The 15,576-nt window shown below is 36.1% G+C and overlaps 5 protein-coding genes across 5 annotated transcripts; 2 read left to right on the top strand and 3 right to left on the bottom strand.

Annotated features, from left to right (window-relative positions):
• Nucleotides 1-207: 207 nt before the first annotated feature.
• LOC145914755 (tRNA (34-2'-O)-methyltransferase regulator WDR6-like) lies at nucleotides 208-5,540 on the bottom strand. The gene is made up of 14 exons (XM_083002593.1): nucleotides 5,439-5,540; nucleotides 5,218-5,356; nucleotides 4,825-4,977; nucleotides 4,636-4,737; nucleotides 4,094-4,297; nucleotides 3,865-3,984; nucleotides 3,509-3,679; nucleotides 3,091-3,260; nucleotides 2,895-2,994; nucleotides 2,529-2,638; nucleotides 2,035-2,217; nucleotides 1,473-1,643; nucleotides 1,221-1,308; nucleotides 208-895 (listed from the first exon to the last, which is right to left on the bottom strand). Exons 2-14 carry the CDS (start codon nucleotides 5,288-5,290, stop codon nucleotides 801-803), a joined length of 1,740 nt encoding a protein of 579 aa, XP_082858719.1. The 5' UTR covers nucleotides 5,291-5,356; nucleotides 5,439-5,540; the 3' UTR covers nucleotides 208-800.
• A 276-nt stretch (nucleotides 5,541-5,816) lies between these two features.
• On the bottom strand, nucleotides 5,817-6,688 carry LOC145914674 (tRNA (34-2'-O)-methyltransferase regulator WDR6-like). The gene is made up of 5 exons (XM_083002490.1): nucleotides 6,619-6,688; nucleotides 6,457-6,557; nucleotides 6,155-6,233; nucleotides 6,021-6,087; nucleotides 5,817-5,958 (listed from the first exon to the last, which is right to left on the bottom strand). Exons 1-5 carry the CDS (start codon nucleotides 6,686-6,688, stop codon nucleotides 5,817-5,819), a joined length of 459 nt encoding a protein of 152 aa, XP_082858616.1.
• A 299-nt stretch (nucleotides 6,689-6,987) lies between these two features.
• LOC145913984 (sulfiredoxin-1-like) lies at nucleotides 6,988-8,324 on the top strand. Its single transcript, XM_083001755.1, has 4 exons — nucleotides 6,988-7,083; nucleotides 7,142-7,279; nucleotides 7,402-7,499; nucleotides 7,859-8,324. The coding sequence occupies exons 1-4, from the start codon at nucleotides 6,994-6,996 to the stop codon at nucleotides 7,968-7,970; spliced, it is 438 nt and encodes a 145-aa protein (XP_082857881.1). The 5' UTR covers nucleotides 6,988-6,993; the 3' UTR covers nucleotides 7,971-8,324.
• On the bottom strand, nucleotides 8,040-11,302 carry LOC145914673 (uncharacterized). The gene is made up of 16 exons (XM_083002489.1): nucleotides 11,286-11,302; nucleotides 10,697-10,853; nucleotides 10,498-10,592; nucleotides 10,243-10,413; nucleotides 10,081-10,169; nucleotides 9,902-9,964; nucleotides 9,738-9,844; nucleotides 9,452-9,488; nucleotides 9,348-9,398; nucleotides 9,253-9,288; nucleotides 9,149-9,187; nucleotides 9,054-9,094; nucleotides 8,905-8,992; nucleotides 8,535-8,580; nucleotides 8,352-8,473; nucleotides 8,040-8,068 (listed from the first exon to the last, which is right to left on the bottom strand). The coding sequence occupies exons 1-16, from the start codon at nucleotides 11,300-11,302 to the stop codon at nucleotides 8,040-8,042; spliced, it is 1,188 nt and encodes a 395-aa protein (XP_082858615.1).
• A 1,002-nt stretch (nucleotides 11,303-12,304) lies between these two features.
• LOC145914672 (noelin-2-like) lies at nucleotides 12,305-15,390 on the top strand. Its single transcript, XM_083002488.1, has 7 exons — nucleotides 12,305-12,367; nucleotides 12,639-12,812; nucleotides 13,164-13,361; nucleotides 13,514-13,686; nucleotides 13,941-14,163; nucleotides 14,632-14,804; nucleotides 15,255-15,390. Exons 1-7 carry the CDS (start codon nucleotides 12,305-12,307, stop codon nucleotides 15,352-15,354), a joined length of 1,104 nt encoding a protein of 367 aa, XP_082858614.1. The 3' UTR covers nucleotides 15,355-15,390.
• Nucleotides 15,391-15,576: the final 186 nt, after the last annotated feature.

The raw sequence follows: 15,576 nt of genomic DNA, 5'->3' as shown, positions 1-15,576 counted from the left end.
ATCGAGTTGTCGTCGCCACCCGTTGCCAAGCAACAGCGTCTCTTTCCTCCCAGAGTCACGTGACCGATGCCGAGAGCGTTCACGCCCGACTGGTTCCTCCTCAACCGCCCCGCCTCATCCATTGTCGGCGTCATAACGCGCAAGAAACCGTCCGTTGCTCCGGCAACGATGTAACCATCCAAGCGTGACGTGACAAGAAAGCAGTGACCCGTGTCGTGAGATTGACCTGCGGATAGAAATCGTATATGTTCCTTATGATAGAAATCAGGAAAGATTTTCGTGTGTTCGCAACCTCGCTTTTGCTCAAATTGTTGCCAGTTATTTACATTGAGACGTGCATGTTTTCAAGCTTGTCGGGATTATGTCGAAAAGCACCACATTTTTACTTGTTGCATTTCGTTTCAATCGATCGCTACAAGTCCTTTGAACCGTTGTTTGTTACCATAGCAACCGCGTCATCATTTATTCGCATGCATCACGTGTATTCTACAAACGCAGTCAAAATCGATGCGCAAAGATATAAACGTTCCTTAATCGATGACGTCACTCCTCAAATCGCCGCATCCACTTTTTATCAATTCCACAATCGCGTGATCACGTCCTTCTACCTCCCAACTATTTAAATTGCAGATATCTTCCTCGAGAACGGGATATTGCATATGTGTAACTTACTACAATACGAACAACAGCCACAAAAATTCTTTAAGTCATGCAGAGATACACATATCAGCAAGTGTCAAATTTACACGATTTTGATAATTTTTTTCATAATTTCACGCTCTATTGAACACATTTTAACGCTACTTACTAATCACTGTAAGATTTCTATCCTCCAATCGAAAAATTCGCATCCTTCCGTCCGAGCACGCTACCGCCACCTCGTGGAAACCGTCATCTGTTCAAAAAGACTGAATTTCTCATTTTTTGTTGTTTTTCCGTCGTAGTTTTTTCACAAAATTCTAATAAATCACCCGGTATTCTACATTTTTCTAACATCAGCGTCAGACTCTATTTTTTTACGGCAGGATTTGAACCTAACGTATTCAGTGCATGAACCCAGTTCAAGGCCAGTTATCAAAATATTAATTTCCATGTCAGTAAAAATGTTATACCACAGACCGAATCACAATATGTTGCTAATTTACAACGCAAGCATTTTAATTTAGCAAGTTTGGTCTCGCAGTGTCTCAGTGATGGGGTTTTGGCAATTATGTTTTTACCTGATCGCCAAGCTGTTACATCCATGAATCTCATGTCCTGTTCTGTAACATTTCTATACATTGCCCTGTGCTCCAAACAACAGGTGGACTGAAAGTACAAACAACTATATTAAAAGGTTACACAAGCTTGTAAACAATGTTAGGAGAATACTCATCTGTCAGACAGCAGCGCAACTCAAAATATTTCAAAGAGCTAAACTTAAAACATGCTTAGTAACAATTGATTTCTCAAATTTTATCCATCAAACTCACAGTGCTTGGAAAATCATCTTTCTTTACACAAACTTTATAAACATTCAGCAATGCTCTTCCCCCAGCCGTGAACATTAACACTTCTTTGAACATCTCATTATCATGCATCGACAAAACACAGATAGCCCGAACATTTGATAGATGGTCATCTATTGTATGAAGGACTGTAGCCTGTTGCAGATGTAAAGATGACTAAAGATATAAAATTAAGCAATAGCGCATGGACAGAAATTACCACTAAAATATGGAACGTGGATTTTAAAACTCCAAATAAAAATGCCAAAGCAAAGATGCTACCAACTGACATGCTATTCACTGGTGACGAGCACAGTTGTGTTCAAAATTTTTGCTCTCATGTCAATAAGCAGCATCTTAGCTTTGTCTTTTCTATTTAAAGTTTTTTGGTCCCAGTATTTTTGCACCAATGGATTGATCTTATTTTTTTGACTCAAAGCTCCTGGACAGAAATAACACTGAAATGTTAAACAAGGATCTTTCAAATCATTGGAATAATGTTTCCAAACAGAACACAAGCAGTTTTCTTCACAACAAAACAACTTACAATGGAATTTTCTTTGCATTCCACGAGACTCGTTATTATGACTTTAGTGTCCTCCCCGGCAGTTGCAATAATGTCAACTCTGTTCCCTTGCACTGTATATGAGGCAATAAATCGAACACAATTTATCTGGAGATTGTGAAATCCACTTTCGACAATGGATTCCTTGAACACATTTGATGGAATCTATCGACAGAAAAACATAATATTGAGACAAATATGAAAAGCAGCATTTCTTGTATGAAAACATAGCTTGTCTACCCAAGATTTAGATCATTTTTAGTGTGTACTTTATTGCCTATAAATATGTTAGTATTGACCAAAACAAAACCACCCCAATCTATGTTTCTGTCCCACAAAATACATTGCCTTTTTAACTGGTGTTATTTGGGATCTTAACTTGTATGCAATGGTTTCTCCTTTAACAGCTTTGGCTTTTAAACAACCAAGAGTTATGCAGCATTTTTTATTACACAACTGTAATAAGGGTTCAATACCTCCACAATGTTGAGTTGACTTGCTTTGAGAAACACAAACTTTGACATTGATGAGGAAAAATCCCATGATCTGTGACACCCACCACAAGCAGCAGAAAACATTTCATCTCCTAAACATAAAGATCACACAGCTTAAAACACACAGACCAATTCCAAGTGTGTTGGATATAATTTTGGGTGATAGTTTGACACAGTGTGCATTTATGATCATTATTGGCTAATTTGCTTGCACATAATTTCGTTTAGAAGTAAATATCCTAAAGATTTCCTAGGTAGGATTCTTCTTGGTATGGCACCAATGCTAATGTTTCACTGGAATGTTTTCATTATTGATGAAGTAAATTATTTAAACAAATAGTTTCAGACCTGATTTCTTGCTCCACACAATGAATTTATTCCCGCGAAACCCACAGACATAAAGGTTTTGCGTGTGGTCAAATTCAACCTTTTCCAACCAATCCATCCCCTGTTAATCAACTTGTGGTTAACAATTACAGTATACAAAAAGCGGTTCCCAGCAAAAAGGTTCAGAACTACTGTTTCAAATAGTTGCCATTATAACCTGTGAGGCTCTGTGTTGAGTGAGAATTTGTATTGTGTCATCAACGACATGAAACCTTCTCCAATATCCATCCCTTCCCGTGCTTACAAATATTCCTGATTGTTCAGAAATTGACGTTACTCCATTCTTGCCATGAACCCCGTGTACTGTACTTACTGGGGTCTGCTGGTCTGCAATATAAGTGCATTACAAACACAGGGAATTAAAAGTAAATTAATCATAGTAAAGTGCATTGGTTGTGTACAATAATATTAAGGTTCACATAATTTTTTAAATACAATCAATAATTATTATATGTAGCTAATGCACAGGTTACAACCATAAGAGTCAATATGACCAGTACGCTTGATTAAATCAGAAATAAAATAATTTCAGCACGAACAGCCAATATTATTCGAGCACTGTTTTTTTAATATACCTTTACTAAACAAATGAATGGAACCTCTTCTGTCACCACAAATAACTGTGTTTTGTGATTTCGAAACCATAACTGCCATGTGCCACCTGTGCTTGGCTTGGGGAAGAATAAATGAAGTAATTTTTATTATCTCGTGGCTCACTTGATACCAGAAAACATAGCCATTTGGACCTAAAACAATAGAATACAAATGATATCAAAAATATATAATTCGCTGCTGTTTAAAACATTTAAGGTCTTGGAAAATTTGAATTGATACAGTTTTTTTGTAAAAAACAAATGCCTTGACGCACACTGCAGCCAACCAACAGGAATCTAATGGATTCCAAACATACTTTGGCAAAGAGGTTACTCACCAGAAACAAACATATCCCTTCCACACCAAGATATTCTCTGAACTTTTCCATCAAAATCTGCCACTTCGTCAACAACTTTTGCCTTCAAATCTGTAGTAATTTGAAGGACAACCACGGAACCTGACAGAATATAACAGGAGAAATTAAATTTTGTGATTTTTGTAAGAAATTTAACCATTTCAATGTTTTATGCAAAAAAATATTGCAAATTATAAAAAGAGCAGTTTACCTTTTGTGTTACCAACGGCAACCAATGATTGGCATTCTGATAATGACATTACTGCGTAAGAACCATAGTCGGGCAAATTATAGATCACTTTCCATATTTTAGTTCTGAGGCAGTAAGCCAACAGAAATCCTTTGTCTGTGTATAGGAGCACAGAACGATCACCATAAGACCACAACTTTACAACCTTTGGAGTTCCATAATCACCTGCATGCACCCAAAGAGGTTACACATCTTCAACTATTATGGGCTGTATAAATACATATATGATGTCTCCTACATTCTACACTTGAATTGTAACTTTTTTATCACAAGTTATTTTTGTTAATTAAACAAGTCATGAGTAAATCCTGATGCAATATTATGTTCACAAATTATAAAAGAATAGAAATTAAAAACTTTGTCACTCAGCAAAGCAAGGAAAACAGACAGTAGTTCTACTCATATTGTCATATTTTACCCTCTTTGATCAATAGCGAGTACAACCCATAGTTTTGTTGGCTATAATGTGAAGCTCAATATTAAGTGCATATGATGTGTGCTACCTTGACTGGAAGCAGCAATTGCTTGACTTTGAATTTGGGAAACAGTCTCTTTTAAATCAAGCCAGTAGATGGCGCCATTGCCACAACCAACAGCAAATTTACCTAAATGTATGGTAAAGTTTTTTACAACAAGTAAAATAAACATGCATATCATTTAGAAAGTTATTTTAAACATATTGCAAATGCTACCTTTGTCATCGAAGCAAAAACTCAAAAGGTTGCTATGCAGGTTAATCTTCTTAGCAACGCTGAAATCAATCGTATTTGCATTTTGAAGGTTGGAGAGAATCCACACAATACAAAACCCATCTTCTGAAATACTGATTACATACGGTTGGTCACCTGTCAAACACAAACAGAAATAAACTGTCAATTTAAATCCGATTGTAATTTATTCATATGATCAACTTGACTACATTTTGTATTTATAGTGAGATAAATACAAACTTTATAATAAAATCTTTCATTAAAAAAAATTGCAGATGTTTCAATGCATGTAGCAAAATATCTACATAAAATAAATCAGCTTAGTTTATTTATCACAACATCATAACAACTGCGGTCACTTAGTTTGATACGTACCATTTTCCAGCAACCTAACTTTCCAAATCCTGGCCTCATGTCCATACATAACACAAGCACATGATGTGGTCATCTTGGTACTTGTTGATGAGTGTTTCCAGATTCTGACACTTCGGTCATCGGAAGCAGAAACAAGAAGCTGAAATTGTTCCAAATTCAAGATGTTTTTCTTACTTGTACAGGAAATAAATACAACTTCATATACTACATGTAAACAATACCTGATACTTCCTGCTGTAACATATGTCAAATATTACACCATCATGGCCAGCAATCTCATTATGTGGCTGAACACGCTCATGGCTCTTGCCTGCCCCCGGTGACCATACTACTATATGATTGAATACTGTTCCAGCATAAAAAATAATGTCTTTCCAAACCCTAAAAGTGTGCAGGATAAAAAAATCTTGTTTACTTGACGATTACAACTGTGGTTTGTTTCAAAATTCTTAGGTGTTTTACAATAACTCACTTGAAAAAAATTTAAGTGAGCTTAGGTTAAATTTTTTTGGGGTTAGCAAAAGTACATGCCAATAATTATTAACAGACTTTTAACAACACTTTCAAAACAGAAACATCCTAAACATTTAAAGATTAGTTTACAGAGATAAACACCTTCCAATTAGTGTGGCTGAATACAAAATACACTTCACAGAGCAATGAATTTCTTCTATCACCACACCATCTTTCCAATTGTACAGAATGCATGCGTTGTGAGCCAATGCAATGGCTAGCTCTGTGCTACAAATATTAGTAATTAAATACAACATTGAATGAGTGGCAACAGATAAACGAATTTTTACCCAATATTCAATGACTGGGCATCCCATATCCAGTCCTGTGACTTGTATTGACGAGATATAATAATCTCTACAGAAGAAACATACAAGTGTTTATTGTGTTTCTTTTAAAATTATTTGCATGGTAACACAATCACCTTGGTCATCAGGCTGCAACACAGCCAGTTGCTTTCCACCAAAGACAAGAAGAAACCTTGTTTCGCAAGCAGTGAAACTCTGTACAAAACACAACATTGCTAACACTAAATCACAATTGACAATAAAGTTTCAATTTTGTTTTGCTTTTCTCTGCATTATGTTGTCCACTTGGTCACAACTTAGTTAATTTATGTCACTGATGGTGGGCATATCAGTGTTTGAAAAGAAAAGATCAGAATATTATATTTTCCTATTCCATGTTTTCAATATAATCATACAAAATAAATTTCAGGTACATCACCTTTATTCCATGAATCACTGAATGGTTAAAAATCGGAAACTTTTTGAGAAATCTTGGTCTTTCATCAGTGCAAGAATACACGTGTAATTCGCCTCCACAACCTGCAATTAAATACAAACAAAGTTGAACTTTTAGCACAAGAATTTTCAGTGTTCAGGTTACCAGAGTAAAAACGCTTGTCGCTAAGATGCAAAGCAGTAACTGGGAGACTTGACCATGTAGATTTAAACATTTCCCAGCAGTTCAAGAACATATAAACAAAACAAAACGCACGTGCGTCGCCGCTTTCTGGCAACTATAGAAATCGTAAAAACAGACACACCGGATTCACTTTGCTTCAGTATTGCTAAATTTAAATACTTCTTTTACTAATAAAATGTTATTGTTATTCCACATTCTTACAGGCTTGTTTTTCTTGTTTGATGTTTTTGTTCATATTTCAATTTGGAATATTTTTGTGAAGCCGTTGACACGCCTGACCTGGCCCAGCTGTCATTAATCAAGCATGACCACTTTTTAGTTTACATTTGTTCGAGGATGTTATCGTCATTATTTTACAGTGCAGTGTTCAGTAGGACTATTCTGCGTACATCTGCACTGAACACAGTTTCGACAGCCAGCATGTCGGTAAGATTATTTGCCTATAATTCCGTCCATTAACAGTAACACACTTATTTTCGAACAGTCTGAATACAGTGACATTACAAGCATTCACAGTGATCATATCTCCGAAGTTCATACAATGCCCATCAAGTTTTTAACCAGACCTTTCCCCTCAGAGTTGAACGAAGAGAAAGTGCAATCCTTGATGAAAACGCTTGAGGTAACTTTGCATACAGGATTTAGTAAAACAAATTAACATGTTGACAAACTACTAGATGCTATTTAGGTCAGCATTATTTAGCAGACGTGTATAATACCTTATTGCCCTTTTTTTAAATCAAGGACACAAACCTTCAAAAAGATGTTCCTCCAATAGATGTGATGTGGATTAAAGGAAGGCTTGGTGGGGATTATTATTATTCATTCGGAGGATGCCACAGGTGGTTATTACATTTCTGTACAACCTCAAACACGACTTGCAAACATGAGCACTTTATGGGTTAACATCGATGTGGTGGGTGAAAAGCCAACCCACACCAGTTCACTTTTCATATTTTCCTGTTACTTAATGTTGTGATATCCTCAAATCTATTTCCAATTATACCTATTAAATGCTGAGTCATGATGAAATAAGCATAAATATAAATCATTTTTGTGTAATTGATGCCAAGAATCATTCATCCTAAGAAGTTGGTACACACCCAAAAAAACAGTGTCAAAAGAAATGATTGTAAAAAACAAAATCATTTTGCAAGAAAAAGTAATACTGAAAAGATGCATAACAATATAGTGTGTATAGGTACGAAGCCCACGTGAGATTGAAACGGGAGTTGATTGATGTGAAACTCGTGAAATCAACAATGGCTTCGTTACGATCATATCTAGGAGCATCAACTCCAGACTTAAAATAAGAAAAATAACAAAACAAATCGACAACACAAAAGTGATGAAATAGGGTGAGATGTGTGAAGCGATTTCTGTCAGTTGTCCACAGTTCTCTGAGCTGGACCTGAAAGATTTGACACAAAACTTTTATTTTGCAATTATCACATATATTGTACTTTTTACACAAATTGTTGTAAATTTTCCACAACTTTTACTCACAAGCTTTGTATTATTGGTAGTGACACAAACATGGTCAGTTTGTGTTTGGGTATTTTACTGTTCAAATTAATTAATTTTTTTATTGATAGTTCAAAGTTACTTTTTAATATGTGACATTGTGACAGAATAAATATCTATTATATAATATAACTTCGTGATGAATTAAAAAAATATAAAATGAAACACACTTGTCTCTTGGTTGATATCATTTGGCAAAACTTGGTGTTGGGTCGTAGCTGTCAAGTAGTTTGGGTTTAAACTCAAAGGTGGGAGTGAATTCCATGAACCAAACCCACCGTACAATGCACACCTTTTGACAAAAGTACGTCGATTAATTTATCACAGTTTGATGTATTCTGATGTAAACTTACAGGCTGTTGGCATCACTGCTTGAAAAGTAAATTTCTGGCGTTGAAACTGTCAACAAAATGGTTCAATCAACAGTCGATAGATTTTGAGCAGCAGTAAAACAGGTTCATAAACTGACTGGTGTTCAGGGAAGCACTCCCATCTTTAGGGTTTCAAGTCATTAACAACATTAAATACTGAAGCAGTACACTGAAATATTATGTCAAACCACAGTGCAATAATGTGTGGAGAGCGTGTTGGGGCAAAATGCATGTTTCCTTTCTATTTGACAAGTTTTTTACAATGGGGGTTTTGCAACATTTGCTTTGAGGGTTTCATGGTGCCAAAAAGGTTAAACAGATCTGATCTCAATAGAACAATTTTTCCACCTACCAGCTTTGTTTGTGTGTGGTGAACTACACTTAACATCACCATCTGTAAAACTTATGTGAGAATTACTGGATATGGTTTTACTTGTGTCCTGCAACATATTTTAAAAGCAACATATTTATAACAACTTTCGGGTTATCATTGAAACTTACCACGGGACATTGAGAAGTTTCTATCATAGACTTTGACTCCTCTGAAATGAAATGCCTGTTTAAAACTTTTGAAAAAAACATTTTTCAAAACTGACCTGATTTATCAAGACATGGCAACGTTGCATTATTATTCTCTGTAAGAAATGTTGATGTTAACATGTCACTATGGTTTGGAGTTCAAACAAAGTGTTAAACATACCATCGTAATACTCTGGCTGAGTTTTTCTGGCGTCATCTGCAAATATAAAAGCATTAAATAGACCTTAAAATACAAGGTTTCGTTTTTTCCCGAACCTGTGGCAAGCTTTGGGGGTGAATTGTTGATAATTGGATGGCTCCATTCTCCTGGTAAAAAGGTCGTTAATAAAATACATACAAGGCTTCTGACAATAACTTACCATTGCTACCTTGAAAGATTTCAGGTTTGCAATTTGTCTAAAAAGTAAGTGTTGCAATATTTCTCCAAATATTCTCACCGATAAATTACCTAATTTACTAAAGTTAAGATTTCTAGTTATTTTATCCACAAGAAAATTTTTTATAAACATTGCCCTTTAACTGCTTACAGATGGTTTCTTAGGTGTCTTGTTAAAAAACAATAATGAGCTAAAAATAAGGCTGGTAATGAATATTGATGTCAAAAACCTTGTCAACTTCTCGGAAATATGTTGGCTTTACTTTTACCTGGTCATTGGGTGAATTTATGTTGCTTAATACATTTGGCATTTGTGGTGAAGATATTGAAGAGGACACAAGCTGCCAGCTCTCTGGTTTAGACGTTGGTTGTACTGCTAAATTAATATTGCAATGCGTAACAATACATTTTCCATTATGACTTTCACACAAACCTAATTTTGAAACATCCCCTGAGTGCATCTCTCTTGTCTGTGCAATGTTACCTTCATTCTCAACTAAAAACATTTAATTGAAGATGCCAAAAACTTGCTTTTAAAACCAATAGTAACAGTAAATACATACAAAGTAGTCACATTGACCAAAACTTACAACAAATATATAAAAGACTTACAATGTTTTGTAGATGGGGGATAGTAAACGGATCGTGAGTGAATGGAAGATGTTGGTGCGGTCGAGAGAAAGTGGTTGTTACTCTGACCACTGAAATAAATGCAAAGTCAAACAACTTTGCCAACCAAACTGTTAAAACATCATTAAAGCCTCAAGTGGTTACCTGTATGTTGGCTGATTTAACAAATAGGGGTCTGGCATCTTTTGTTGCTGCCACATGGGATTGCTGATGCAGTTTGTGTCATAATATGAAGTTGACATACAGGCCGGGTGCTTGCCAAAGGGATTTATGTCCAGTTGCGAACTTTGTCCAAAAGGCTGGCCCCATGAACACCTTAAAATGATTGCATGTAATTCAGGTCAAGTGACTTAGGTTATAAAATAAGTACAATATATTTACATTACTTCTCATACTGACCCTGGTTCAGACTTTGTCTTTTTTGCAGCTGTTTTTTTAAAGTTTTTTCTAAATGTCTCAATTTGTTCAGTTTTTTGCCGGTAAGACAGATAAACCTACAAAGCATACTTTCAATATGAACAACTCAAACCATTATTACTTTACAAGTTTCATACAAGTACATACTAAAAACTTCCCACTTTACATTTTATTATTTCACCTTGTTCAGACAAGCAGGTTTATCTTCATTTAAAACAGTGTGCATTATGTTTATGTATTCTACAGTTTGCTCCAGAAGTGACGCCATATCTTTCTTCATGTTGACAGAATAGGGGAGCAATTTTCTCAGCTGCTCCAGTGAGTTGTTGATTCTCTTTCTGTGCATGTTAAGTATACAAACACATTTACATCAATAAAAAGGTATACAAGTTTTATAAACATACACAAATGTGTGACAAGCCAAAATAAACTGCACTCATTTAAATGCCAGCATGTTTTAAAATAAGACTAAATTCTGACATTTTCTGCAATGGTACACCTATTTTATTACTTCATGCAATTCATCTTTAGTGAGGTATGATTAGTACTTCAGGCAATTCATCTAGAAACAGGTATGATTAGTGCCTTAAAGTCAAGTACAATTAAACGTTTAGAGAGTTCCTTTTTAAAAACAGAAGCTCCTTGAACCAAGTTGACAAAAGTTACGGTAGTGAGTTAATTTGGGTAAATCAAAAGCATGGATGTAAACTAATCATCGACGCAAGTACTTACTCAGCGCCGGCCTAAAAGATTATCAGTCAAATAATTACCTTCGTATTTTCTCCATCGTCGAGGGCGCTTCTCAATCTTCGCAACGGCACTGCACGTGTAAGTGATATTCAAAAATCGCGCCCAGCAGAAAATCCTCGCCTCCCGCACTGTGACGTCATAATTGCTTAAATTTCCGCGCGTTTTTGTGGCTGCATTCGAAAACAAATGAATTATTGTTTTGGGCGAAAATTTATGTAACAGTTTTCAAAATTAGAATAAAAATACGTTAATCAGAATTAAAAGAGTTTGTAAAAAAAAAAAAAAACTTAACCATAACCACGCATCGGGTTGTAAAAAAATTTTTTGCAAAGCAATGGAAAGCACCCGAACTTTTCTATGATATTCAGGAAAATTCCCAATTGTTCTTTGCTAACACAAATGTTATAAACGCCGTTTAAAGAGGTTATTAGCGCTCTTAGATAATAGATTTGAATGTACACAGAGATAACATTGCGCGAATAGCCCCAGGGTTTGTTACGTCACACTCGACAGTCTAGTGTAACCAGAACAGGCGAGAGACTATAACAGCATTTATTTGTGTTTTCTTGTGTTTTGTTGCTGGTACAGAATGGTGTTGCTACAAATAAGATATGGGGTTAAATATAACAGAACACATCAGAGAGAGTAACCGGACAACGCAGTTGCATGCTGATCTGCTTGACAGTTTTCTGGAGCCGTTGGCCCTGGAAAATACTGATACACCGGGTTTTCGCCAGACTTTATCCTCATATAAATCAACGTAACGTAGAAATCTGTAAACAAATTAAAAATAACGGGTGGTTGTTTAGTTCACACCCTTTCACCGTTAATATTTGTATAGATTTCTGCATTACACAAGCTTATATGTGGATCAAGGATGCTGACGAATCTGTGTCCCGGTGTATTGGTAGTTCCCGTTTGTCCAGAATCAATATTTTATTGGCTGGTATAGGTATCGTAATTACTGAAATTTGTAATATAAAAGATAGGTCATTGAGATATACCTTGATCATGCTTTTTGCAAGAACTTGAGGCAATTATGAGTAAAACAAAGATCGTTCTCCACATCAAGTCAAAAATAGTTAAAAAGAAACAAAATAAGGTACAACATCACGTAAGGGTAAACCTATTTTGTTTTTGATCTGTTAGAATTCCGGTGGAAATTTAATGCAAGCTGACCATTTTCAACATGTATGTACATAAAATGCGTAGACTCAATGACAACATCTTAATTTAAATTGGACTGGAATTATACGCCTATTTAAAAAACAATCGCCAATACCTAGACGGTGACCTTTTTGCCAAGCAAGCATTTTAAATATACCAGTGCAACGCAAAATTGTGATAAACCGCGATAAAACAATGCTTTGCAGAGTTTGATGTCGATTTACGGTCCTTTCGTTGTCATCCTATGTATTCTCGGAATCAACTATCTGAGATCGGTTGGCCACGAGGTGACGCTAGTGATACATCCCCGTTATAAGCAAGCAAGAAGAAACGTTACATCTGCCCCTCGCACTAATCACTACACTTTTTCGCAACCAATGGTAAGTCTCATGTGTTTAAATTTCATTTAACCTCCCCGTAGGTTTGCCATCTTCGAAGGTATTTTAAATGCAACTCTATGTCAAATCAATGTACATTGGCGAATTTACATAAGTTACATACGTCGGTCTGCAAATACATAACTCTTGCACAGACTCAATCCTGTCAACATTAGTGATGTACTGGCGTTTGTCTTACAGTATTAGTCGTATTATTAGGAATGAAACTGCTTTAATTCGGCGAAAGATGTTTTTCACTATAAATAAATTAACAAGCTGCTTTTAATTTTAATTTTAATGTGGAAATAGTTTGTATTATGTATGTCTATCAAAATGTGACTTTAACATCCACAGACATCACCACACACAAGTGCGACTGCAAGAAATATGGCCACGGAAAAGTTATTTACTAAGTCAGTACGGAAGTTAACACATGGAGGTAGAACAAAACCCAAAACATTGAAAGGATTCAAATCACACAATGTGATCGTTTCCATTGCGGAACCGACGGTTCGTAGAAAAAGTCAAAACCCAATCGGTGCCTGGATGAAAGTAAGAATAAGTTAATTGCTGTTGTACTTCGTCAAGGTTGTCGATTTCGAGGGGAATTACCTGTTTTGTTATTCTCTTATATGACGTAGATTGTAGTTCAGTAGAGTTCAAAAACGTATGCACAAATCTCCCTAATGGTTTTTCTTGTTTAGGATCAACAACGTAACGATGACATGATTTATGTAATGGAGGATTTTGTTAAAAACAATCAGGTTCAAATTTTCACCGACTTTGAAAACGAAACAACCTTCGATCGTCACTTCCTGCCTTACTACTGGGGCGGAACGGGTCACGTGGTTATGGACGGAAATCTGTACTTCAGCAAGTATGTTTGTGGTAATTTGTGAAAGTCTTCAGCAATTTATTACTTCGTTACATTTACGTTTAAGGATAATTTGCAAAGTTCACATGATTTTGTATAAAATTTATGATTTTTCACGAATAAAAATTGTTTTTTAAATTGGCACAAAGACGAAATAATAGACTTTAAAGTTTACCATTTCATGTTTAAAACAGGGTTTGGAATGTGTTCGACTTTTTTCACAGTTTTCACAAATTATCAAATTAACAAATTTTCAGGTACAACACCAACAAAGTGGTGAAGTACAATTTCGAGCAGAGAAAAGTTTTGTTGGAAGAAGAAATTCCCGGTGCGGGATTCGCCAACATGTGTCCCTACCAGTGGGCGGGAAGCACTGACCTTGACTTGACCGCTGACGCTGGGGGTTTGTGGGTAATTTACGCCACAGAGGCGAACGACTGGAACATATCTATTGGTCGGTTGGATGACAATTCGTTGAAGGTCGGGGATTTTAATAATTTTAAATGAGCTGCGGACGTGGACACTGTTCCGCCATGTTAGGTCTCAGCAGTACAGCTTAGGTGACATAAAATGGTCTAAATAACCAAGTAAAACTTTCACTTTGTGGTGACACCCGCCATACAGCCACCATTAACCATAGGGTAGTCAGAACAAAGCTGCACTAATGAGACCTGTTAGGTCGAAACAGTGGCCCTGTCTGCACTTAACATTATTTACTCCAATGCTTTAACATGAACTCAATGATAAATGTGTTGGCAACAAAACACATACTTTGTCAAAATGCTTGATTGGGACAAAATATGAACTGAACTTTTATACCCTATCTGAACTGACGTACATTGGTCGTTTCTTTAGGAAGCCTTTGACACGTAGTTATACATTGGAAGATTCATTTGTTTATAATAACAAATACACACGCACCTGTGCATTTACGTTTGAAAATTTCAGGTGATGCGCGTGTGGAATACAACGTACACCAAACGATGGGCTGGGAACGCATTTATTGCAGGAGGAATTTTGTATGCTGTAAAGCGATACGACTCCTATTCTACCTCACTTAACTTCGCCTTTGACACGAAAACCAACTCAGTCCTGAGACCCAACGTAACCATGACAATCAAGTAAGCACGTGGAAGAGGTTGTGTTTAATTTCAAAGCATGCTGTGTAATGTACAGGAGCTGTAACGCTACTATATGGTTATGTATAAATCCTAAGCTATATAAACACAAGCAGGCAATGCATGGGGTGTAAACACTGTACAAGCATGTCCTATACTTTATAATGATGTTGAGAGTCATGCCTCGCTATACAACTATATACTATACAAAGTACGTTTGGAAGATACACTTGAATAAGACCGGTGTCAGGTTTAAATACCCATAAGCATAAAAGTAAATACATAAATGCTCACGTTTTCTATGACTAAATAAAAATATGATTGTTGGTGACGTTTTATCACGTGTATAAATCAACAAATAACATGTCACCAATGTATGAATACAAGTTAAAATTTACATTTAACCCCCATATGCCACCTATCAGAATTTTTACCAGTTACACATTTTTCCAGAAACCAATTTTTGACCCAGCTGGATTACAATCAGCGTGAAAGACGTTTGTACGCTTGGGACAAAGGTGACCTCATCACGTATGACGTCAACTTTACGTGACGTCACGATATGCAAAAGGAATTTGCACAGCTAAGGAAAAATGTAGAAATGCATTTCTTGTGGAGTTCCAACAAAGCAAGCTTGCGATGGGAGAGCTTATTAGGGAAAGCCCCCATACGGGTCACAGTGAGAAGGCCTGTAAGACTGGAAATGAAGTAGTCACAATGTATGTTGGGTAATAGCTTATGAAGCATGACAAAGCAAGTATCGCGTTTCTGGGTC

Source organism: Ascidia mentula, chromosome 9 (genome assembly GCF_947561715.1).
Source record: "Ascidia mentula chromosome 9, kaAscMent1.1, whole genome shotgun sequence".
In the NCBI taxonomy this organism is placed as follows: Eukaryota; Metazoa; Chordata; class Ascidiacea; order Phlebobranchia; family Ascidiidae; genus Ascidia; species Ascidia mentula.
The sequence above is the reverse complement of the archived record's forward strand: the minus strand, read 5'-3'. Positions and strand labels throughout refer to the sequence as shown.

Excerpts from the sequence above, each read along its gene's own strand:
- LOC145914672 (XM_083002488.1), top strand. The coding sequence starts at position 12,305 with ATGAGTAAAACAAAGATCGTTCTCCACATCAAGTCAAAAATAGTTAAA. Across the intron at positions 12,813-13,163 it reads ACACTTTTTCGCAACCAATG|ACATCACCACACACAAGTGC; the intron begins GTAAGTCTCATG and ends TAACATCCACAG. Across the intron at positions 14,164-14,631 it reads TGGATGACAATTCGTTGAAG|GTGATGCGCGTGTGGAATAC; the intron begins GTCGGGGATTTT and ends TGAAAATTTCAG.
- LOC145914673 (XM_083002489.1), bottom strand. Across the intron at positions 10,593-10,696 it reads AACCTGCTTGTCTGAACAAG|GTTTATCTGTCTTACCGGCA; the intron begins GTGAAATAATAA and ends TATGCTTTGTAG. Across the intron at positions 9,399-9,451 it reads AATCTTTCAAGGTAGCAATG|GAGAATGGAGCCATCCAATT; the intron begins GTAAGTTATTGT and ends CCTTTTTACCAG.
- LOC145914674 (XM_083002490.1), bottom strand. The coding sequence starts at position 6,688 with ATGTTTAAATCTACATGGTCAAGTCTCCCAGTTACTGCTTTGCATCTT. Across the intron at positions 6,234-6,456 it reads CAGTGATTCATGGAATAAAG|AGTTTCACTGCTTGCGAAAC; the intron begins GTGATGTACCTG and ends TGTTTTGTACAG. Across the intron at positions 6,088-6,154 it reads GTTGCAGCCTGATGACCAAG|AGATTATTATATCTCGTCAA; the intron begins GTGATTGTGTTA and ends TTTCTTCTGTAG.
- LOC145913984 (XM_083001755.1), top strand. The coding sequence starts at position 6,994 with ATGTTATCGTCATTATTTTACAGTGCAGTGTTCAGTAGGACTATTCTG. Across the intron at positions 7,084-7,141 it reads TTTCGACAGCCAGCATGTCG|TCTGAATACAGTGACATTAC; the intron begins GTAAGATTATTT and ends ATTTTCGAACAG. Across the intron at positions 7,280-7,401 it reads CCTTGATGAAAACGCTTGAG|GACACAAACCTTCAAAAAGA; the intron begins GTAACTTTGCAT and ends TTTTAAATCAAG.
- LOC145914755 (XM_083002593.1), bottom strand. The coding sequence starts at position 5,290 with ATGACCACATCATGTGCTTGTGTTATGTATGGACATGAGGCCAGGATT. Across the intron at positions 4,978-5,217 it reads AGTTAGGTTGCTGGAAAATG|GTGACCAACCGTATGTAATC; the intron begins GTACGTATCAAA and ends TGTGTTTGACAG. Across the intron at positions 1,644-2,034 it reads AATGCAAAGAAAATTCCATT|GCTACAGTCCTTCATACAAT; the intron begins GTAAGTTGTTTT and ends CATCTGCAACAG.